Genomic DNA, 25,648 nt, shown 5'->3' with positions numbered 1-25,648 from the left:
AAAGCATAATTTTAGCCATCGCTATCCGCTGGGCAGCCAACTGAAGCACAGGCAAAAGGACGCCATTTTAACCGCTTTGAGTGTATAATGTGCGGGTGTGCAAGCACGTTCCTCGTTTTCTGCTTTTTTTCGACGTTTGTTTGTGGCCAGGCATCAGCGTAATGGCACCGAGCAGCCAGTGCCACTGCAGTGCATTTAGAAAGTGCTGCATTTTGAAAGCACCTGATAGCTCTGAAGATTGTGCACTGTATGAAGAAACCGGCAACAAAGAACCCATTGACGACGATGAAAACAATGATCCGAACAATGATGATGGCAAGTGAGCTGGAACAATTCCATGGCTGGCGCCAGATACTGGTAATAAATGCTATTTGCTTTTTGTGGCTGTGTACTTTATGGCTCGCATCCGAGGAAAGTTTCTTTTAATTTCGGACCGTCTAATTTTGGGGGTCGGCGTAGAACCGAGGCCTGCTTGGGTTCGAATAGATACAGTATTAGCTACTCAACACTTAGAACATGTCGTGCTGCTGTCTGGTGACATATTGGAATTCTGATTTTCCTGATTTCAATTTCTACCTTTGGGGTTCGAAGGCAGCAATATTCCAGAATAGCCTTCACCACATGTGGATGTATATCAAATGACAGGGATGACTCTGGAGCTCAGCATTGAGGAGGACTGTGACTGTGCATTTGTTACCTGTTATCATAACAAAAGCGTGAAAGCTCATAGTCTCAAGTGTCCAAAAGCAAGCGAGCAAGCAATTAGTGACAAAGTGGAGCGCGATTGACTTTCAACACAGGTTGAGTGCTGATTCCAGGTAAAAGGTAAACTGTGAGGCGCCTTGTAACAACCAGATGCAAGGTCAGGCAATATGGCCTGTTTTAAATGATTTCTTCTGTTGTCCTCAAACACCACACACCTAATCTTATACAATGCTAGTCATGAAGTTATGCTCAGAGTATGAGCATAAAATACAGGACTTGACCTATCTGCTTAGGTAAAGGGTATTGTACAGTATGGATTCGAGTATTCACTGGGAACTGTCTTCAATGCCAGTACACAGCCACCAAAGGCGATATGCAGTACAAGTTTTTGTTTCGTTTTGTTTCTGTTTCATTTATCTTCCCTTCCTACTTCTGGCATGCACAGGTTCTCTCTTCTTTTTCCTCTCTGACTGCCAGTGTCATATGCTTGCAAGCACAGCATCTATAGACAGCAGACCAGGGACTTGCATGCAAGCAGCACACAACACTTGTTTATTTATCAGCATTGTACCCCTCATCATGTCAAATTCCAGCTGCCTCTCTCTGCTAGCACTATTTCCCATCTTATATCCATTTTATTCTTCACATTCACTCTTTCAGCATCTTAATTCATCCACTGCCTCTCCCTGCTGCCACTGTTCCAAGCCACTTCATTCTCTCATATTCACCTGTTGCACAACATTATGGAGACAAGTGTCACGATAAATTAAAACTACAGTATAGACCACTTATAACGTAACCGCTTATAGTGCAGGACCGGATATACAGTTAAACCTGGATATAACGAAATTGACAAATTCCCGAAAAACTTCGTTATAAACAGGATTTCGTTATATACAGGTTCGACACGAAAATTCGAAAAAGAAACGCTTACAGTATTTACTCGATTCTAACGCGCCCTCGATTGTAACGCACACCCGTTTTCCGTGACCAAAAGAGAGGAAAAAAAATCCTTGTCAGTACCGTGCATCTCATGCTTTTATACAGAAATACAACTATCACTCAAGATTTACTCCCAATACACTAAAGTTGTGATGAACAAAAAAAGTCCCAGTTTCGCCTGAAAGGCGAAGCATCGATTGCAACAGCAAATTAGCAGATAGCTATACGAAGTAAGGATAGTAGTGTTATCAGCCGTATAAACTTGTAAACATTCGCTGTTTAACTAAATTGGTAGACTAATGCCTAAGCACACATACTACAGCACATGGTCGAAGCTATGGGAGCTAGGCTCGAAGTGCATAGGAGGCGGCCATATTGAAATGCCGATTGCGATCTGGCCAGCTGCAGCAAGCGGTGGGATCAGGTTTGAATGAAGAGAGGGGGAAAGGTCACGCCCACAGCGGCAAGATCGCCGGGTCGAGGGATGTAGGCCCGCCTCGCGCACGCTCGCACGCACGCGTGCGCTCGCTCTCGCCTCGCAGTCGCCGTGAATTCGAGCGTGCCAAGTGTGAAGCTGCTGCTTCGCATTCCGTCACGACGGAGAAGGTGCTTCCGGTTGCTGCTCGCGCAAACAGGACAAAATTTGGGGTGAAATCTCTAGGTTGTCAGCGGGGAAAATTTGTTATTTCGAGGGGGTCTCCCGCTGCCACTTCATTACGTAGAGGTCTCAAATACACGTGCTTCTATGGAGTAACGGCGGAGAATAGAAAAACTTCGTTATATCCACTAATTCGTTAATGGAGGTCTGTTACAAGCAGGTTTAACTGTAGTACGGTCTTTTCAGACTCCCGCTAATTTTCCCATAGCACTCCATGTATACGCATACCGCTTACAGTGCAGCCGCGTGAGCCGAAATAACGGTTATAATGCAACTTCCGTGGGGAAATCCCACCGACAAGGGTGGTAGCGAGCACGCTTCTCAACGAGGTGTGCCCACCGATGAGAGAGCAGATCAACGAGGGCAATGCAAAGGAGGAGCATGAGATGTGGAGCATGAGTCCAAGGGCGATAAAATCGTCGCTGCGCGCCGTATGTGCGAGTGAAAGCGCGCGGGGGACGCCCGCCTTCACGGAGAGCGAACGCACAGCGGAGAGCAAATGCGACTTCCATCGCGCGAAAGGCCGTTGGGGTATGGGAGGGGGGGTGGGGGCGACGCTGTGCTGCGGCACCAAATGCGTATCTTGCAACCGGGCGTAAGGGCAACTGGCGACACAATCTCCCACGCGAAGGGAGCAAAGCGGGAAGGCAGCGCGGGGAGGGAGGTAGGGGGGGGGGGCAGCTTCTACTCTGCCAACAAATGCGTTCGTGCCTGTGCCGGCTGTCGGTATTGTCGTGCGCACCGTATCTTGAAAGTGATCTCCACACGGCTCTGACCTTTGTATGCGCTGTGCTTACGCCGCTCAGTTTTCATTAATGTGATAGACCGCACGAACCTTCGATCGCTGCGGTGGCCGCGTTTCCCCACGCCCGCGTTTTGACAGTGGTTGTCTGCGGTCATTGAGTCTATTCATATTTGCTTGTGCGCATTAACACCATGCTTGATAATTCAGTTAGTAAGCGAATGTGTCAACTTTAAGCAGCCGATAAAACTACTATCCCTACTCCTTATAGCTCTCTACTAAATTGCTATTGCAACTGATGCTTCGCCTTTCGGGCAAAACAGACATTTTTTTTAATTATTACTTTGTCTGCTTCATGCGAAGATCGTAGGTACTTGGACATTAACCTTTCACCGTTCGTAAATTTAAACGGATGCAAAACTCCCAGTCGCACGCTTCGATTCTCGGATACGCGCGGCTGCTTGGTCTACATGTTTTGCGTACGTGCAGGGCTTGAAAATTGCTATCTTGGTTATGGTGCGGTACTGCTTATAGTGCAGAGATGCACGAATCCGGCGACTTAGGTTATAAGCGGTCTACACTGTATTCCACTCTGTTTTTGTTCCAAATCCTCCGATATGGGTGCAGCCCAAAAATTTTTTAGCGATCACGGAGAGCTAATGACAGATTTGGAATATAAACAGAGTGGAATAGTTTTACGCTATCGCTACCAACAATACAGCCCTGATGAAATTTATTATTTCGTCATCTAACAATGAGGGTAGTGCCGAGCACCTCCTGTTGGTGAAACATACCAGCTTATGTGTTGAAAACACAACTTGCAACTATGTTTTGCCAAGGAAAGGATTACCTCTAGATTCCTTGTGCAAAATACAGTGGAACCCCATTCATATGTTTTTCGCTAGGTCGGTGAAAAAAACGTAACAGCCAGTAAAACACAGCAGTGAGGAAAGCTCCAAAAATGAACGAAAACAGTAGTTTCGACTTGAAACCATTTATGTATTTCTTCAAAGTTGCCTTTCAAGGCTTAAAAAAAATCTAGAATGGATGCTTGCCATTTCTTTTGCTCACTGGATAGCACCATGCATTTCTCAATAGCCTGAAAGGCCACATTGCTGTCAGCATCTCTTTGAGGTGCGACGTACCTGCGCAGGAGGCTCTCTGCAAACCTTGGATCTGTTAAATCCCCGGAATCTTGTGGCTTGTGCTCGTCATCATCATTGCAGGCGTGGGCGTCGTCACTCGCAACCAAGTTTGCAACGATCTCGACGTTGCTCTGGCACTCCAACATCACGATGGTGGCATCCACGGCAACGTAGTCGTCTGAGACTCCGATGGCCCCCAGTGTGTCGGTCGCCACACTGAGCTCTTGGTCACTAGTGGCTGCTGCTGACTCTTCAGGATCTTCAGCTTGCACCATAGCCGTTTCCACCTCCCTGTCCATGCGGTTGATGCAGTGCAATAGAATGAATGCACTGCAGTCCATGCTGTAGCGACGTAGTACATTGCGTCAGGTATGGAGGTGGTTGCAGGCTGCTATGCATGATCAATACATGCCAGACAGCGCTTCACGATACACTTCCGATAGGAGTGCTTTAAATTCTTTATGATGCCAACATCCAATGGCTGCAAATAGCTTGTCGTGTTCGGCAGAAAAAACAAGCTTGATGTTCCGAAGCAACGGCGGGTCTCTCGGGTGGGCTGCACAGTTGTCATTTTAAAAAGGAGAACACTCCTACATTGCGAACCCATCATATTGTCGATGTACTGAAGAAATTCTTCGAACAAAGAACAAGTCATCCACGCACGATTGTTGCTTTTGTAGTAGCATGGCAGTAGGCGAGTGTTCTACAAAGCACCCTGGATTCCGATACTTTCCGATCACCCATGGCTTTAGCTTGTCCGAGGCATCCATATTGCAACAAAGAAGCACAATCAACCAGTCTTCGCTGCATTTGCCTCTGTGGCACCCTTTGCCCTTCAGGCTTAGTGACTTTGATGGCTGCACCCAAAAGAAGAGGCCGGTTTTGTCAGTATTATATACCGTATTTACTCGATTCTAACGCGCCCTCGATTGTAACGCGCACCCGTTTCCTGTGACGACAAAAAAAAAGTCCTTTACAGTACTGCGCACCTCATGCTTTCAAACAGAAATACAACTTTCTCTCTTTTGGAAAAACAGATTTCCTCCCGATGCACTGAAGTTGCGATAAATAAAAAAAGTCGCAGTTTCGCCCAAAAGGCGAAGCATCGAATGCAATAGCAAATTAGTAGACCGCTATATGAAGTAAGGATAGCAGTTTTATCGGCCGTATAAACTTGCAAACATCCGCTTACTAAATAAATTAACAAGCACGGTGTCACGCGCGCACACGCAAACATGAACACATCTCGCTTGTAGACCGCAGAAACGTACTGTCAAAATGCTCGAGTGACGAAGCACGGCGAGCAAATTGACCTTCGTGCAATCATGCCTCTCGCTTCAACGCAACCTATAAGTGGCGAAAACACAGGCACGCGGTGGACTTTCCCTGTCGCAGATTGCTTTCAAGATAGGGCGAAGGCGATCGTATTGCCAAAGTGGATAGTTGCAGATTACGTCCTGCTTCGGTCCACTGAAATCATTCCGCATTGCTTTGGTGGCGAAAATCCTCTCCTCCTTTTTGCGCCAGTCCCGAACGCAAGTTTCGGATTCTCCGAACACCCGTGATGCGGCCCGATTTCCATCCGTCTCTGCACAAGATCACTTTCCTTTTAAATGAGGCATCATGATGAACTCGGTACTTCATGCTGATAGAGCAGACGCAGAGAACATGAAGACAGACGGTAGACTATTGCCTAAGCACGTGTACTGCAGCGCATGGAGGAAGCTACGGTAGCTAGGCTCGAGGGTAGCTAGGCTCGACGCGCGTGTGATGCGGCCATTTTGAAATGCTGTTGGCTATATGGTAATGCAGATTTAGGGTCGTACTCGATTCTAACGCGCACGCAATTTTTTTACCTGTTTTATCGAAAAAAAAGTGCGTGTTAGATTTGAGCAAATACGGTATGTTGTGAGGCTCATACCCCTCAATTATAGAGGAAAATGTCGCCTTGCAATCATCCACGGTATCCAAGTTGACACTCACCGCTTCTCCGCTGACTGCCCTATAAGCAATGTCGTGCCTCTTTTGGAAACAGTCAATCCAGCAATTTGACGCCACAAAGTCTATGATTCCCAGCCTGTCGGCTATTTTCATGGCCTTCTCGCGTAAAATGCTGCTGTCGAAATTCACACCAGCAGCACGAGCTTGCTTGAACCATGTCAGAAGTGCCTCGTCGAGGTTCCCGTACTTGGCGCCATGAGCCTGCTTAGCTTTATCGCCGAAAAGCGTGGCATTTCCTTCTATCTCGGCCCACTTCGAAACGATGCTGTTAAGTGTCGACAGTGGTAGTCTGAGGCCCTTAGCAATGTCGACTCTTTTCCGTGCTGGCTGCTTGTCAATTGCGTTGAGTGAGTCAAGCTTTTCGTCAAGGGAAAGCGCCTTCCGGTTTCGCGACGCCATCAAGAAGGCACGACTAAGATCACAGTTCCAAGTTCGGTGGTGCCACTAGATGGCCGTCCACTGATGGTCATCTAGTGGTGGCAACTCCCACTCGCATGTGGCGCCATGCAACCAGTTCCGTAGTCAAGGCAGGCCAAGGCTTGTCAAAAGTCAAAGTGGCGGTCGGCGCTTGTTGCTTGGGGGAATTCAGGGTGCCAGATTGCGACGTATCATACGGGAACGTTTCCGCAGTTACGATGTAACAGCGGGGTTTTTAATGCATGGGATTTTATGTGAGCTATGCCGGGACTGGGCAAAAACGACGTAGCAGCCAGAAAAACGCAGCACCGAGGAACGTAACAGCGGAGTTCTACTGTATGTAGGTGTGCAGTACACACTGTGCCATGTTACATAGAGTGTGGGGCTGATGTACCTAGACTGTGTTTATTTTGCCAAATAAAAGTGAGCCTTACAGTTCATTCAAGAAAATGGATTTATGGCAGTGATAGTATCACCATGCAGTGAACAATTTCTGCATCACATTCACATGTAACAAGTGAAATGCCGTCAGTCTGTGTCGTTATAATAGTTTGATGAGAATAGAAAGTTCACTGCAGTATACAGCCTAAATTTATGGACAGGATATAATGGAGGCCTCATGACTCATCAATAAGTTGAAACTTTATTTCAGTTTTCAACAGAAACTTGAGTTTGGAGAGGAAAGGGCAGTCTAAACAATCAACTTCACAAAGTTGTCGAACCCCCAAAAAAAACAACATATACAGTTGCAACAAAAATATGAGGCAAAATATAGGGCTGTTGCCTCCTTTATGTCATGTTCATACATTTAGGCTCAGATGAAACCATTGTTGAGCATAGAAAATACAATTCAGGCTTCCATGCCATAAGTCCCACATACAAGCAGGAAATTATGTTTTACAATGTGTTTGGTTAGGATGTCTATGAAAAAATAAACAGTAACAAATCAAATTTTACTGTAGGTCAGGTGGCTACTATTCTACCTCAATTTTACCTAATTTGCTCTTTTGAACTGCGTAGGAGGACTGGATGAGGTTTTGTCCCCACATATGATGCAGTTGTCCAAATATGATGAAACTTGACCACTTTTTAGCATTGCTGCCTTGCACTTCATTAGATTGTAATGCTCTACTAAAGCTTTGGTAATGGTCTGAAAAATGGCGCCCTCTGTAACAATGTCAGTAATTGTATCTTCTCTCTTTAGTTGGTGCTCATAAGGGCTTGTAATTTCCGTAGATGCTGAGACTGCAGCTGTGCATTTTTTTTTTTTCACAAGGTGACACGAATTGGAAAGTGCTGTAAAATGCAAGCTTGTCAGCTTGTTGGCATAGTGTTGCAGTGGTCACAGTTAGATCATGTAACATTGAAGTTCCACATAAAGAAGCTGTGTGTGAAAGGTTTGGTTGGTTTGAATCATGATCTGTTGTTGGGGCATTTTTCACACATGTGCTTGCTGGGTGCAAGGACACACTCTGGTGCCATTACTGGAAATTCCTGCTTTGTGTGGAAAGTTAAATCATGTGTCAGATATGCCACATGGTCTTGTGCCTTGTTTTCGCTTGTACGGGCGCACTGCTTGAAACAGATTATTATTTTTTTTTCACAGCTTGAATTAACTGTTCTCACAGATAGTGTCCTAAAGTTCAGTTAAAAATTGTTTATCACTTACCACAGCAAATTTGACGACTTTTGTTGCTGGTTTGTAATACTTAAGCTTTCTTTCTGTATACCTCTGACAGCTGTGACAACAAAATTTTAGGGCAACGGCATCTACATTTGGAAATGGTATCTATATAGCACAGTAAACCAGGCTGGTTACCTACAATGCTTCAATTCCGTCTATTGTATAGGAAACACAGACTGATAGAACATCGGTCTGTGTTTTTAGAGCTGGTTTCATTTCTCTCTATCGGTCTGTTTGTTGTGTGGTGCTTGGAATGACAGCTTTAACTAGTACACAGATCACTTGTACGTCCAGTGTGACAATTCCTGACCTTGTCTCTAACCACACTCCTAAAGCATCCTACATTTTTTGTGTGCAGTTCTTCGATGATGCACCTATATTCAAGATTCCAGGGAGGAGGTTTCCGGTGGACATCTACTACACTAAGGTACTTACTTTGCCCCAGTTTCTTTACCGTGTTTGCATTTCTTTATCAGCAATTTTGGCAAGAGCCAAGTGCAACCGTGCCCCTCCACGTTACTTTACACTTGTTGGCAGGCTCCCGAGGCAGACTACCTGGACGCATGCGTGGTGACAGTGCTGCAGATCCACATCACCCAACCGCTGGGTGACGTCTTGGTCTTCCTCACAGGGCAAGAGGAAATTGAAGCCTGCCAGGAGATGCTCATGGTGAGAGAGTGGTGTGATCTTCAGCTGAGGCTACTTTCTCAAGCAGTACAGTGAAATCTCGATATAACAAACTTCAGGGGACCGCGGCAAATTGTTCGTTATTCTGAAAGGGCGTTATAGTGAGAGCCCCAAAATTACCCATTCCGCCCATCAACCCAACAGTTCATAAGTTGTCACCATATGAGCTATCCATGAAAACGTCGCTGCTAGCCCTCAGCCAGCACTGTTTAGGCTCTGCCACCACGCATGTACGAAGCACCGTATAATAAGAGTGGCACGTGCAGAGCAGACGCTGATGCCGAGAAAACTGGCGACAAAATGGGAACTCCATGTTGCCTCCCAAGCGCAGTGTTTCATGCCGTGGACACTATACTGTCTCGCTCGAGGCGGACAGCTGAACTATTCCAAAGTGCAAGCGCGCGTAAATGACACCATCCAGAAAGTGCGACTGTGCGGTATCCCCGCAATACGGAGGTTACATTTCTTCGCGGCGCGCAACTAGTATGGCCGCAGAAAGAAGTGCGAAAGAAAGAGGCGTGCACAGAAAGAAGGGCGAAAGAAGGAAGAGATGCGCCTCCTTTGCTAGGTGACACTTGTCTGGGCAGAGCATGCATTCGCATAACCTTATGCGTCGTCGCCTCTGCAGTAGAAAAAAGAACAGTTCTCTCTTGCGTTTGTTTTCTCAGACACCATTTCAGGTTTTCCGAACCCATGCGCCACGGCGTCCGCTCTTTGCACCTTGCCGTCTGCTAGCCTACTGTTTCGGCTGCCGTAAAGGATACGCGGAAATCTAAGAATCCCCAGATTGTTTAATATTAGTTCGTAGTACTGAGGCATTGCTAACAATGCACGGAAATTGAATAACAATCATTGGTTCTGAAGTTTGTAGCTGTGTTGCGGAGTTACCACTCCGGAATCATTCCACATTTTCGCGACCCCGGAATGGAATGGCGACAATGCTTGGAGGAATGGAATGGGAATGGAATTAAGTGTGTTTTGCCCGGAATGGAATTATATTGTTTTTCGAAAATAGAGCACTTTTTCGTCTACATGCAATTTTTTGTCAAAATATGCCGAAAAACCAACCAGCCCACCCACATTCACACATGAGGAAGTCAGAGTCTCGAATTTACCAATAAAGCAGTATATTTTTTAAGTGGCTTGGCTGATTACAAGCACAGTACATTTATACGCAATGCGCCTACTACAAGTCTGTCCTTATAGACTGAGTTGTTCCGAAGTTTGTCTTGATTCCTCGCGTAACTGCGGCTCCACACCGTTCGTATGGATCCTGCGGAACTACGGCTGCAGCGTACTCCCCCCTTACGCCTTGCGGTTTTTTATTTTTCTTTACCTCGGCGGCGCCTTCGCTTCGGCTGCCTGCTATCTCCCCGCCCTTCACTTCTTTGTTGTTGCTTCTGTTGCCGTCGGCGACTCAGACGAATGTTCGAAAAAGCACTTCTTAAGTTGTGACGCATATTGACGCTGGTGCGATGCTTGTGTTCACTGCAAACTTTCGCATACCAGCTTGCACGCCATAGGCGTGTCTCACCTCGTTCTACTCACCTCGTTTGACGTAACCTCTCTATTTACGAGTGTTCCTATCGACTTGGCCGTCGAGACGTGCAAAGAAGCCCTTTCCAAGGACGCCAACCTTGCTGACCGGACACCCCTGGATCCTTCAGAGCTGTGTGAACTGCTTCATTTGTGCTTAAGTAACACGTACTTTACTTACAACTCTAAAATATACAAGCAGACACAGGGGACTGCTATGGGGGCATCAGTATCCGTTACAACCGCAAACCTTGTAATGGAAGCACTGGAGAAAGAAGTTCTAAGAGAGTTCAAACCTGCACCGAAAGTTTTTCTGCGCTATGTGGACGACTGCTTTTGTATCCTGCACAAAGACGACGTCGACCGGTTGCTACAAAGCCTCAACTCCATACAACCGACCATACAATTTACTCTGGAGCTAGAAGAAAACGGCAGGCTGCCTTTCCTCGACGTACTCGTACGTCGTTCCGACGGCAGCCTATCCTTTTCCGTTTATCGTAAAATGACCCATACCGGTCGCTACCTCCACTTTGCGTCATGTCACCCAACTGGGCACAAGACTTCTGTCGTGTCATCTTTGATCCATCGGGCCACCCACTTATGCTCCAGTGAAGAAGAACTCCAAAGAGAACTTCTTACGGTACGCCAAGAACTGTCCAATAACGGCTATTCGGCTGCTTTTGTTCGCAGAATCGAAAAACGGGTGCTGAATCCTCAGCCATCCGAGAAACGAGCTTATCAAAAACGGGCCAGCATTCCCTACATACCGGGTATCAGCGAAGCGCTTTCAAGGATATTTTCAAAATATGACTTACGCATTGCGCATGTGCCATCTAACAAGCTCCGCAGCAAAGTTGTCAACGTGAAGGGCCGCTTACAAGACGAAAAGTTCCCGGGGGTAATCTATAAGATCCCGTGCCAAGACTGCAACTTTTGTTATATTGGCGAAACAGGAAACTTCATTCGACGACTGAAAGAGCACAAGCGCGATGTTCAAAATCACCGCCACGTGTACAACGCACTGGCGGAGCATGTGCACAAGAGTCAGCACTCTATCGCTTGGGAAGATGCTGCAATCATGGCTAAAGATAAAAATCCGACAACGAGACTGCTGCTAGAATCTCTGCTGATACAGACGACGCCAGATACCGTTAACAGGACAGATGGAAACATGCCTCAAGTTTATGCCCGTTCATTACGTCATATACTGCGTATTTAACTGGACAACGATGCTACGTCCGCTGCATTGTGAACAAGGAACCTGTACAGGTTCCGAAACGTCAAAACGCTTTTTTGACTTGGTCAGTGACCGTAATTTTCATTAACTCAACATGCTACCTGACCAGACGAGCTTTCGTCGAACTCTTGACTAATAACCCGTGTTTGCATTGTCAAGCAAAGAGGGCATTTGGGGTGAACGTACCTTGCTACTCCCTTAATTGCTACTTCTGTAATATTATGCTCAAATTAGTCATGTAAGCCGGAGTACATGTTTTTTTCGAAGTCGAAGGCCATAACGCATTCTCTAGGTCCAGCTTTACTTAGCTAGAGCCAAGGGTCGGCGTGGTGTAAAAGTGTGAACAATCTGCCAATTTGTGAAAGAAAAACCGAGACATAAATTAGTGTACAAACAGATGCATTATCCCAGCAGATACTGAAGGGAGAAACAAATTATCCCTGCGCATTGGTTCCCATTGAGAACCCCACACGAAAGTCACGAATACTCTATGTACCGCCTGAACTTTATCTCGCATGCAGTTTAGTGCCTGATGCACATAAATAAGCTTTACGACGAGGAAGACATTGCATACCTGCGCGCAGGCGAACACAAAAAGTTCTCACCCCATCCATGCTTGCAAGGCGCGCTTGACATGCGTGAGTGCTGACGAGCAGTGCAGCCCAGTGTTCCATATTTGATGCAAAGGCACGACAATGTGCTCGAGCGGTGCACTGTTCCAACTAATACCAGCAGATCTGGAGGGTTCGGTTCCCCATTAACCAAATCTTAGTTTCCTTCATATTCACGACCGCTCCAGACGCGTGACGAAACTGCTTAGTGAATATGAGGTCTTCTTGAACACTACTTTTGTCAGTATAAAAATACGCTATGTCGTCATTTTAGCATTAACAGATTTAAGCTTAAACAATATTAAAACATCACAAGCCATTAAAACATGCCGACCATGCAAATACTATAGGTAGCGGGAGAACTGCCATAATATGGAAATTAGTAGGGTGGTTATACTGCGCGAGATATGTCACCAGGCTACTATCCCTCGACCTTGGTAACATGTTTTGCGTATTTTTGCAGTTCTTAACGCATCTGATGACATCAGCTTTATTGTGCGTTCATCGGTAACTCCACAAAACCATCAAGATGCCTTTCCTACGTTGAGGAATTACAGAAGTGGAATTGACCTGCCCAGCCATTCCTGGAGTGGGAATGGGCTAAGCTTTTTCATTCCGAGGAATTGAAAGGAATGGAATTGTGGCAAGGTTCTAATTCCCCGGAATGGAATGGGGGCGCCCATTCTGCAACACTGGTTCGTAGTACTGAAATATTTTTACATTGAAACTACTATAAGCAGTCAGCAGGGGATTTCTGAAAAGTTTGTTAATTTGAAAAGTTCGTTAATGTGGTGTTAGCAGTAATAAGGTTTTACTGTATTCACATGAAGGAGAGATCTGGCTTCCCACTGCATGGGGACAGGGCGGGATTAACCTATGGGCTAAGGGGGCTGGAGTCCCAGGCCTCCAACTGCCAGTGGGCCCCATGAAAAATGTTTCCTTGACTGGCTCCTCATCAGGGCAGTGTGAGAAATTTTTTTTTATACAATAGAAGTTGTAAAGCATCGTGCAGGGAACTTTCTACAGTGAAATCTCAATATAATGAACTTCAGGGGAGCATGCCAAAGTGTTTCTTATTCTGAAAGGTCATTATAGTGGAAGCACCAAAAGTAACCATTTCGCCCATCAACCCATCAGTTTAACAATTGTCACCGCATGAGCTATCCATGAAAACATCGCTGTTGGCTCTCAGCCCGTGCTGTTGCTATTTTCCATAGATTCCGCCACCATGCACCACCGCAGCGCCATATGTAGAGCGGCGCACGCAAAAGCGACACTGACACCGACAAAGAAGAAGCTCCAGTTGCCTATATAGAGTAATGTTTCTTTTTGTTGGTTTGTTTTTCGCATTCCTTGCCATGGACGCCGCAACTGTCTTGCTCGTGGCAGACACCTGAACTATTCCAAAGTGCAAGCGCGTGTAAACGCAACCATCCGGAAAGTGCGACCGTGTGGCATCCCTGTAAGCACGGAGGTTACATTTCTCCGTGCGCGTAGCTGTTACAGCTGCAGAAAGAAGTGCGAAATAAAGAAGAGGCGTGCACAGAAAGAAGGGCGAAGAAGGAAGAGATGCACCTCTGTTGCTAGGCGACACTTGTCTGGGCGGAGCATGCACTTGCCAAACCTGTTGCGTTGACAAAAAAAAAACAGAAAAACTCCTCTCCAGGCATTTTTTTCATCCGACACCATCTCGGGTTTCCCAAACCCATGCATCGCAGTGTCTGCTTTCTGCGCCTTGTCATCTGCTAGCCTACTGTTTCCGCTGCCGCAAAGGATACACGGCAATCTAAGAATCCTCAGATTTCAGAATATTAGTTTGTAGTACTGAGGCGTTAACACAACACGGAAACTGAATAATGATTGTTATTCTGAAAAGTTCAGTATTCTGAAGTTCATAGTATTGAAATATTTTTACATTGAAACTATACGCAGTTAGCAGGGGATTTCTTAAAAGTTCTCTGATAAGTTGTAGTGAAATGTAGTGTTCGTTGTAACGACGTTTCACTCTACCACAAGAATTCTTAATCGCATAAGAGCTCATCTTTAAAACAATAACGGTACCAAAATGGCTTTTTTTTATGATGTGAAATACTTCAGTAACATCTTTAAAAACACAAAAATAACTGTGGAAACATTGTACCTCAAAGAATCCACGGGACGACCGTCTCATCTATACTTTCTTCACATTCGGACTTGCTGTCATCTAGAGTGTCATCACTGTCTTTTACACTTGAAGAATGAAGTCAACATCCTGGTCATATTTGCTATGATCATCTGATGAAAAGCAATCCAACGCCCTTAAAGAGGCCAGACCTCACCAGGTCTGGCCATTTTGAGCTGACAAGCACAGTGCATATAATGCGTGCTAACGATAGAGTCTGCAAAGTATTATATCACTAAGCGTCGCGAAAACCGCTGAAATTTCAAACCAACCACCATGCGCCCTTCTCACAGGCGCTGCGCTCCCAGCCGGAGAGTCGACGTCATTTGCAAAAGTGCACCTACATAGTTCGGAGTGCTGTGACGTCACTCACAGTGACATGTGACTTTCAGAATTATTCAAGGCAACAGCAGTTATTTGTTTGATCTGTTGCTTCATTAGACAAATTAAACCCGCTGTGGTTGCTCAGTGGCTATGGTGTTGGGCTGCTGAGCACGAGGTCGCGGGGATCAAATCCCGGCCACGGCGGCCGCATTTCGATGGGGGCGAAATGCGAAAACACCCGTGTACTTAGATTTAGGTGCACGTTAAAGAACCCCAGGTGGTCCAAATTTCCGGAGTCCCCCACTACAGTGTGCCTCATAATCAGATCGTGGTTTTGGCACGTGAAACCCCACAATTTTTAATAGACAAATTACAGTTTAGAGAAATTATAACAAATACAGACTAAATGTATGCATGTCTTTGTTTTACTTCATACCGTAGCAAGAGAGATGTACTTCCGTTTCGTCTGCTTGTTCCCACGTCATGCAGGTGCCCGCACATCGAACGAAACTTAGTGATTTTCTACCATGTTCTAGCGCATAATCATGCTTTTTGATCTGCTCGCAGCTACCGAAGGGTTCACATGGCACTGACTAATACCGCTAGTCTGGTGCCAGCGGTACAACAATGTGGTGTATCGTGGTAAGGATCCACGAGCCGGGCCACCCTGTCCAAACATGCACATATCCTGGTTCACAGAAGCAGCCAGACAACAATGCAGGTGTTCTTGTGCACAGCTCACAAAATTGTGCACGGAGCGAAACAAAACAAACACAACAGCTCGCGGCTTCGTGCGTGAGACCGTCACATGAAGTGCGCCACGCAGCAAAAAATGCGAGAGAAAAAAAAAAAGAAGACAAGGACAGTGACGTGTACCTGACGTGATCCTCCAGCTCCGGTATGGGAAGGAATTTTGCTTGCAGAGGCTAGACTGTTCCGTATGTTGGTTGTTACGCTTGCCTCCTGAAATTATGGGTTCGCAACACTTCGGATATTTCTCTCTCTGCTAATATTGAACCAAGTTTAAAAATTATCACGGTAGAACGCTCCCTAGAGGGCACATAACAATTCCGAACGTATAATCAAAATTTGCTATGTGCCCTAGTGAGGGGCCCTTTAAGCACTGCACAATTGATGCCATGTTTGTCTGAAGGCATGGAAAAATCTCAGGCAAACAGGGCAACCTCAGCTCACAAGGAACACCTGCTGCCGTCTACATGTAGTGTAAAAAATTGTATTGAATAAAAACAGTGAAATTCAAGCAGCTACTGCCATATATGTTATGGAAAAACACCCTTTGACGGCCTCTGTTCATCCAAAGCCATTCAGAAAGTGGCGAAACACCCACGGTGAGGTGATCTCGTCATAAGCCAAAAAGTGACAATTATGCATGACGAGCTGAGGTCATCAAGGTCCTTTGGGGTTAAAAAGGTTTTAGTAGTAGCCTAAGCAAAAGATGTGTGGTATCATGCACAGAGGTCCTTTGCTCTACCAGGGCCCACAAGCAACATTCCTCTCAAGCCTTTTCTAGTATACATACACTTTCTGGTATTCACCTAGATTGTATGCCACGTGTGCAGAGCAATTTAAAGTGTCCATGTCTAAATAAAATGTTTGTTGCTTTATAGCATGCGGTTCTCTTTTTCCTGTGTGATGGATATTGTGCAGTTTGTATATTTGTGACGAAATTCATGGTTAAATGATAGTGACATGTCCTTTTGACAATAAGCATTAGATAACAACCTAACAAAAAACTAAACACGTTTTCTCCAAGCATAAATATAGCAAAACTGTTTTGCTATATTTGGTGGCTATCGATGCGATCACAAATGGCGACTACGCACTTATGGAAGCACGCGGCTAGCCGCCAACACGGTGTTACGCGCGGCGATTAACGCAACAATAAGGGCTTTGAGGGCACAAATAAGCACAAAGCATTCCGGCGTTGCTGTCAGTCGCGTATCGCGTACGATTGCCGCTGAGGAGCATGGCGATGCGGACTGCGCCGCTTCGTTTTTGTTCTTTCGCGGCGCGCATTTGTGGTGCTCCGTGCATTTATTCATTTATTTTTTGTTGTTCCTCCAACGTATACGTCAGTGCGCACGCTATCGGCACCTACCCTATCTACAAACGGAAGAAATGCGCATGTTGGCAAGTTACGACCTCCGAGATTCAAGAGCGAAAGCTTAGGTGCGCTGCCCGTTTTCGAAGGTTGGGTGGCTGGCTACAAGCAGCTTGCGGATTTATTGCACAGTTCACGCACTGTCGTTACGTGCTGTGATGTGCTTTTTGACACTCGGGCATGGGTAATGGAAGTTCTGTGGATCGAGCACACCTCTTGTTCGCCGTTTTAGCCACTTAATTGGCGAGCGCGGGACCACGTAAAATTTATCAGTGGCTCGCGGAAGCCCGAGCAGGGGCCTGCATGACCCCGAGCCTGCGAAACCCCAGGGTTTCGCGGAACCCAATTTGAGAACCCGAGTCCACGGGAAACTCGCTTGTACGATACAGCAAGCGACCCAGCACTGACGGCGTGAACTTTGTAGGCGACGCAATGCACAAAACTAGCAAGGGTTCGGTCGCTGCATGTTTCGACTACTGCCGGAACGTCGCGACATATCGTCAGAAAAAAAAAACTGAAAGGGAACCACTCGCGAAGAAATGCATGTGTACTTTCCACGTGTTTGGCAGGAAAAAGTTGCGTGTAGTGCACTGCTGGGGCGCGATCAGGTCGTTGTTCGGAGCACGCATTCAATTTCGCCGGGCGCGGCCTAGGTCAACCGTGCACGGCGAAACTGAACGCGCGCCTGCGAACAACGATCTCCGATCGCGCCCCTGCCCTCACGTACGCTGGTAATGTGAATTACCGTATATACTTGCGTAATGAACGCACTTTTTTTTCCCCAGAAATCCAATGCAAAGTTGGGGGGTGAGTTTATTATGCCGGATAAATTTTATGGCGTTTTATGAGTAAGTGTTCTTTGAGAAACTGCTCCAAATTTGAGATTTAGTGCTCCAAAACTGTGTTTTTTCCCCCGTAACCTGCTCCAAATTTGGATTTTCCTGCTCCAAAAGCAAGATTTTCCTGCTCCAAAAATTGCTCCAAATCCTATTTTGGCTGTTGCACCCCTGAAAACATTATATCAAGATACAAGATGTCCTCGTATGTATGTTCATAGGCATGTAACCTTTCATCTGAGGATACTCAGAATAGACTTGAAAGCAGCAGGCGAAACCTGTGACAGTTTAAATTCACTACAACCTCCTTCATACATTTAAAAAAAAAGTGTGAGTAAAAGCGTACTAACTGAGAAAATGTACACTCCGAAGTCACTAAAAAAATTGGCAGGCATAACTGCAGTCGCCATCTACGTGAGGCGAAGCGTTGCAGCAAGAGACGCCGATACACGTCGAGCTGATGAGGCCCGTGCGAGACTCGCATGGTTGTTTTTGCGGCTTGTGCAAGCTTATGTTTGCTCTCCTCGAATTCGTTCTGGGCCAACAGTCTCTTTGGGTGGGGCATTTTGGCAGGAAGCTTTCACGTGCCCACTTGGCGAGAGACACCGACACGCGTCGACCCTGTAGGGTCCGAACAGCCTGAAGCGCACTTTGTCATTTTCCTATTGTGTAGGTTTTAAGACGGCAACCAGAAACCGAAACGAAATCGAGCTGGTGAGCAACACCAGAATATGATGCCACCAGAGCAAGACATGATGCTCACTGCACACCGCATGCAGCAGGTAACGGCGCCGTGTTTGAGTTATTGCCTATTAAAAACATGCAGAATGCTTCGAACTGCACTATGCCGCACATGCAGTTAAACAGCTAGATAAATGAAGATGCTTATCACGATGGCGGGGACAGCTGTGGACGTAATGTGCGACACAACCCATGAGATTTGTTAGTACCATAAATAGAAGCTGTCTTCGTGTCGCCAATTTCACGTGACGCAGGTGGCCAGTACTGCAGTGAAGCTGCTGTGGTGGGTGCCTACTGCTGCCTATCGTGTGTGTCTCGCACCTGTTCTTGTTTACATGGGATCTCGTGACCGGAAAACGTATCATACGATTGCAGTTTGACGATGTACTGAACGTTGGTGCCGAAAGATCGTGTTTTTTGGGAACATACGAACTGGTAATAAAAAAAAGCATGACTGTATTGGGTCATTTTTTTCATTCTCGACCGTGAACATTGGCGCCGGGAAATCGTAATAAATGGGATCGTGTCAATGAGGTTCTACTGTCTGGTATCTGATCACCGTGATCGTCACTGTCATCATCATCACTGGAGCCTCAATGCAAATTCAGTGCTGGTCCGAGCGTGCCATTCATGCCATTTTTGCTATGATTCTACTTGCCTGTACCTGGCGGCGCCCACTCAAGTCCTATTTGCGCCAACAGCACCATGCTATTTACGTCGGCTTTCACAGCAATGGAACGTTTTCAATAAGAGTTTGCAAATACTCAAATGTACAAATCTACTAGTGAGCATTCCTCGTGAATCAATTATCTGCAATTTCATTTCTCAAATATTTGGTGAAATACCCAGTCTGGCCGGACATGGTCGGTGCCTTGCACACAGCCTTTCCATGGCGCTCGGTCTGTGTCGGTACAAGGTTTGTTCCGGATTGACAACACCAATCAAAACAATTCCTACATGCGACGCCGACAGAGGAAGCGGCAACAGAAACAGCGCTTATGAAAAGCGCGATAGCATGTACGGAGATAGGACCTATTAGCCATCCAGAAACACACAGATCATATGGGATATGCATTTCCACGCATGTAGATTCATGTATTCAGGCTCGCAGTTCAGAACTCTCTGTCAACCTATACGTTTAAGCACACAAATAAACTTCTATGCACGCTCCCAATAGTTGACAACTGGTCACCTGCGGACCTGTCTGGCACTTCAAATGGCCATCAAGAACCTGTACGCGTGATCTTGAAATTAATCGTGGATTAGCCACTCATATGAATGTATTAGTGGCAAGCTTACCGCAATCCCTTGCGGCCCGTATCACATTGGCCAACGGTTGTCACGGGCACACTGCCCTTACGCATCGGTATACGCAGTCGGTATTGACTCGTAGGATCGGTCGGGTGTCAGCAACTGAGGTTGAATTATGTTGCTGAATTGACTCATATGTGTATTCCGAGAGGCTGCACGACACTCGGAAAGCTGGCTTGCAATGAAAGCGATTGACATCTTTGCAACACACTGTACGGCATCAGCCCATTCGGACACCACTCATAGACGCACATCGGTGGTCTCTTACCGTAGCTCCAAGCATCGTTATTGGGTGCAATACACATTTTGTGATATTACGGTAAGCATATCAAAGCACATCTGTCATTTGGAATGCACATAAGACATTGGCCATAATTTTTTGTTTTATGCCTGACATTGTGCCTGGCTGCATAGCTTTGTTCTTGCTAGCCTACAAAATTTTAGTTGTTTATAAAAGTTTCTTACGTACCTAAATAAAGGTCTGTTTGCTACATACGATTTGTGGTATACCGTCCGTGGAAAGATTGTTCGCCTTGTGTCTTCCTTTACTTTCGAGCAGCATTTACTGATTGCACAGTAATTATAAACTGCACCAAATGGCTGCACATTACTTCTGTACTGCTCAAAATGTTCCAAAAAGGACAAATTTCCAGCTCCAAAACTGCTTCAAAAGGCTAGTGTGGCTGCACCTAAACTACTTCAAAACTGCTTTTGTCCTGCTCCAAGAATTGCTCCAAATTCTAAACTGGCTTAACCATTACTGCAAATTTAGCACCGGGCTCCAAAATTTCTTAATCCAGCACTGCATGGGGAGCACACCACGTGGTGAGGATGGTGTCACACCTTCACCAGGCAGGAAAGCTACTTGGAACTCCTCAGGAAAAAGGGTACTGTTTGCTCCAGAATCCACAGAAGAACCCCACACCTAAAGAGGAACTAGCTGCTTGGCATGTCCGAATATTCTATATTTTCGAATATTCGATTGAAAATGATGCTATTTGTTGTGGCTTTGGTTCTAATTTCACTTTTAGAAATTTTCGGACTATGAGTTTGAACAAATGACTATAAATTTGAAACCATGTACATTTAACAGTTTTAGATTCAGTGAGAAAGTTTCATTGGCATTCACATGTCCCATTGCCAAAAGCAGTCAAAAATGAATAATTATGTTTATATAAGGACAAACTAAGAGGGTTCAACTATTTTTTGTTTTCAAAAACTTTTATATGAGGTGGGCAAATGTGTCTGTAGAAAGGAATCAACCTTTGTTTTTCGAGACGCAGCGTGGATTCCAAGAAAAAAATTGTAATTCACTAAAGGTGGAGAAGAATATTTTTGGGACTTGCAGATTTTACAAGTTTAAAGACCTATCAAGGTACCGAATACGCCGCCAGCAGCGCACCGACTGAAGCCGGTACAAGTTGCGACGTAGTGAAGTCCATCACCAGCCTAGCGGCAGCGTGTATATATGGACCCCAGTGCGACGCCGTGAATTCTCCGAAAAGCTTTTTTGTTGATACTTTGACCCTTACAAAGTACTACATCGTACAAGTGACCTCACTTATGAAGTGAAATCCTGGAATTGAGCGCTCAAGACACTGCAACCCCACAGAACTTGAACACACTGTCTGCATAAAGCCTTATTACGAGACATCATGAGAAATCATGCAAGCGTTCTGGAGCGTTCAGCAGACACAGCTACGCACAATTGTAAGTGGACGGCAGGGCAGGAGTGCACGCTCGCGTACTCCCGCCTGGCCGTAATACATGGTGCGGACTGGCTTTGTCCTGGCATGGATTGTAAGCAAATCCAGATTGCGCCAATTGTAGCCCTCAGTACCACTCCTGCATGTCTATGCAGGAATGGCCGGGAGTGAGCATGCACTGGCATGCGTCCCTTGTAGATGCTAACCACCATTCCTTGCGAGGCATGACAGGCATAGTGTACGTGGGGTCTGGGCTTAAGTTTCGCATATAGTTCGAGGCTACTTGAGTGTTCTAGACTAATCGAAAATGGTGAGAGGTGACGACTACAACACCCAGTAAGGAATGTGACCAAAGCTTCATTCCTACATAGGCAGGCGCGGCTGAGCATGAGCAGACGATAGTCGACTCATGCTTCTTGATTGATGTCAGCTATTGGCCTGTAACAGCCATGTATGGGAATCAGCTATATGACGAAATATGGCAGCTGCCGGCAGCCCCGAAACGGGTGAGGTTAAAGTTTCTGTTGAAAATAGAGTGTTTGAGAAAAAGGTGGGGTTGTGTGACTTCGTGCACGAGTGCAAAATTTGGCTGATACACTCAAACCTCGTTATAACGAAGTTGAAGGGGAGCCGTAATTAGTTCATTATATCCATTATTTCGTTATATCAATTATGACAGTTTACAGCAATGTATGCTCAGTTGGGTGCACAACTACCAGTGGCGCACCGACGGGGGGGGGGGGGGTCGGGTGTTGTAACCCCCCCCGCCCCCCTGAGGCCGAGTTAATCCCTCCCCACATCTCCAGCCCCACCAGTCCAACGTGTACCTTCAGTGCTCTGTTCACATTGTCATTACAATTCAGGAGGTGGCTTGAAGTCGAATTTTCCTGATTAACAAAAACACTCTCATGTCTTGTGTTTATTCATTCACTCTTAAATTACTTTGAGTAAAACGCTGAAGAAATAAAGATCGTCATCATCCTTAGTGTCATTATATTATTACAATTATTAGGCATTTTATTTGCTCTTGGGTTCCTCTGGCTAAAGTAAGGAAATTGCATATTATGCAAAGTGCTTGCTTACTCACCCCCCCCCCCCCCCCCCCCCACAAAAATCAACTCCCCCCCCCCCCCCCTGGCAGAGATCCTGGGTGTGCTACTGACAACTGCAGTGGAACCCCACTGTTACGTTCCCGGGTGCTACGTTTTCCCGGCTGTTACGTTGTGAATTGTTTGTTGTGAATTGTTTTGTGAATTTGTTTTAGCTGTGCATTGCTGTGTTCAAACTTAGTGTCACTGTTGGCATGTTTTATTCTTGCAGGAGAGGACCCGCAAGCTAGGCTCCAAGATTCGGGAGCTGGTGATCCTGCCCATCTATGCCAACCTGCCCACAGAGCTGCAGGCCAAGATCTTTGAACCGACACCCATGGGGGCTAGAAAGGTGTGGTTGTCTTGTTCATGTGCACTTGAGGCAAAGTTTGATTCATCATTTCTCCTTGTTGATAAGCTCTTTGTGGCTTTGTACCAAAGCTACAAACATAGTGGCCTCGCTCATCATCTAGAGACTGGATTATAGGCAAATGCCTATTTCTTCCTGTGCATCAGGGCCGCATCCTTTTAGTGTATGAGCATGAATTATGTGTCAAGAAGTGGTTTAGCACTGATTTTATAGTTCCTGTAAGTACTTATTTTTTTCCTTTGTGCCTATATATAAGAGTGGGTGAATATTCGAAGTTTCGAATACGTATCAAATATTACACACCAGCTATTCGTATTAGAAAATGAACTATTCGGTATTTGCGAACACTGAAACTAACCAAACCAGAAACAGATAAGTGAAGAGGCCCACTGTTTCTTATGACAGTTTCCAGATCAGCTGTGCTGCTGCTTCAGGATTTTCTTGAACTTCTCTTCATAAAAAAAAGTCAGTTGGTGTACTAAACTGTGTGTACTGTGAAATGCATCGCAAACTGTTGGCCTGACTGTGACATTGAAAAAAAAAGTGTTGGTATTAAAGTACATGTTGGTGGAAACTAGTGTGCAAATAAAAACTAAGGAAGCAATGGCACAAGCTCTGACAATGATTATCATTGTAGCATGTACATCATTTTAATTTATTTCACAATTTGTTAAATGGGGCCACAGTGTGTTGGATTACCGTTTCGTTCATTGTGTGTTGTGCCGCTTGTGATGACGGAAGTGCACACTAATACGACGGAAAATTACTTTGTGCAGAGTGCACATCACAGTGTCCTGTGGCTTGCATCTTGGGGAGCGGGACGTCAGATGCTGGTGCTTGGTTCAGAGCAAAGGTTTTGTAGCCAAAATGCACAGTTAAGGTCCACCAATATCCCTGGTATCCTTAAAACATGTGCGGCAGATTGTGTATATTGTGCGGGAGCAAATTAGCTATGTTATAGTATGACCATAGAAATTCTGTGTGACGCAACCTGCTGAATCAATTTAATTCTTGCTACCCATTTTCTCACGAAGTGTCTGACTGCTCTGTGAAAGTGCATTTCAGCTTCTCTAACTATCAGTTTTAACTGATAGATCTTTGAACCGACACCCATGGTGTCGCACATAAGTAAAAAATTTTACGCACATACGTAAAAATGTCATTCCTGTTTGGAATGTGTAATACCGTATTTTTAACAATGAGACGGTGAGATCATAAGGTGAGGGTGCAGTTGGTGGGGGGCCCAAGGAAAATAACTTATGTATGTACACTAATATGCAACTATATAGAGTAGCCAACAGATTATTAGGACTCGGCAGGGATAGCCCAAAGTACTTAATTACCAATACAGGCAAAATGCAAAATGGCAATCATAAAATAGGGGGGAAAGGAGCTTCAACACGTGGAGGCAGGAAGGCAGTGGTGTTGCCTAGGAGATAACGAAGTTGGATTGGTGAAAACTTTCCTTGAGGTGTGGCTTTACGGCACTGCATGCCACAATGTCGTGAAGCCACACTATAAGGCAAAATTCTCACTCAAGGCCTTAAGGGCTTGCTCAAGTTCTTAAGGAAGTTTCTCACTTTGTTTTTTTATTTGTTTCTTCTGTCACCCTTTATTCTCTTTACCCTTTTCCCCAGCACAGGGTAGCCAGCCGGTACTTACACTGGCTAACCTGGTGTCTTTCCTTCCGTTTTGTCTCTCTCTCATTAACCCACACTCCGCCTTTACTGTTAAATTTGCCAAATGTTAAATTTACTGTTAAATTTACTGTTAAAATGTGCCAAATTGGTACAATTTGTGCTGCCATTTAAAATCTGGATCATCAGAAATCGGCGCTCCTGCTGAGGCTATATTAAAACAGTAACTGAAGCTATCACTCTCGCACATTAGGCGGGGGATGACTTCAAGGCTAAGAATTCTGGTGAAAAAAAGCTCGCCTTATATTAGAATAAATACGGTATGTATGTACTGTTTGAATGAGGCTCTTCCAAAGGAAGATCTTTCTCCATGAACCTATCAGTGCTGTACTCTTGAGTGTGTAGCGGCCTTTCTTAAAATCCTGTTGGGGTTGGTTTGGGACGCTTGCAGGTGGTGCTGGCAACTAACATTGCAGAGACCTCTCTGACAATCGATGGCATCATCTACGTGATTGACCCAGGCTTCTGCAAGCAGAACAGCTACAATGCACGCACAGGCATGGACTCACTGGTTGTCACGCCCATCTCCAAGGCAAGCTACTGGTTGCATCCTAGTCTGCATGCTGGGGAATGACGTTACGTTGAAAGCAAATCTGATGGGGCCCCTTAGCTGACTTGAAAGTCTTTAATAAATAAGAGCCCCTAGTTGTAACATTTGTCAAAGCTAGTGGTTAGATCAACCCTGAACGAGACGTATAAGTACCCGAAAACATTTAAAATTTTCCATTTAAATGTACAGTGTACACATAGAATAAGCATAATAATCGGGGGGGGGGGGGGGGGGATATTTCTTTGCGGAAGCTTTTTGAGCAATAGAGAAGCAACATCAGGAACTGGAAGTGGGCTTCACCTACTTCGTTTTGAATTTTTACAGACAGCTCTCGTCACATGTGAACCATAGGTGTACATGCATTTATTTGCTTTACC

General features: G+C 45.6%; 1 protein-coding gene across 1 annotated transcript in view; it reads left to right on the top strand.

Moving 5' to 3' along the window:
* LOC119437400 (pre-mRNA-splicing factor ATP-dependent RNA helicase DHX16-like) overlaps positions 1-25,648 on the top strand; it is a 147,399-nt gene that overhangs the window by 102,725 nt on the left and 19,026 nt on the right. Inside the window, exons 14-17 of the mRNA XM_037704429.2 lie at positions 8,653-8,721; positions 8,832-8,963; positions 22,887-23,006; positions 25,113-25,253. Of these exons, the coding sequence (XP_037560357.1) occupies positions 8,653-8,721; positions 8,832-8,963; positions 22,887-23,006; positions 25,113-25,253 (462 nt within the window). The remainder of the gene's footprint in view (positions 1-8,652; positions 8,722-8,831; positions 8,964-22,886; positions 23,007-25,112; positions 25,254-25,648) is intronic.

This window comes from Dermacentor silvarum, chromosome 1 (genome assembly GCF_013339745.2).
Source record: "Dermacentor silvarum isolate Dsil-2018 chromosome 1, BIME_Dsil_1.4, whole genome shotgun sequence".
Classification (NCBI taxonomy): Eukaryota; Metazoa; Arthropoda; class Arachnida; order Ixodida; family Ixodidae; genus Dermacentor; species Dermacentor silvarum.
The sequence above is the reverse complement of the archived record's forward strand: the minus strand, read 5'-3'. Positions and strand labels throughout refer to the sequence as shown.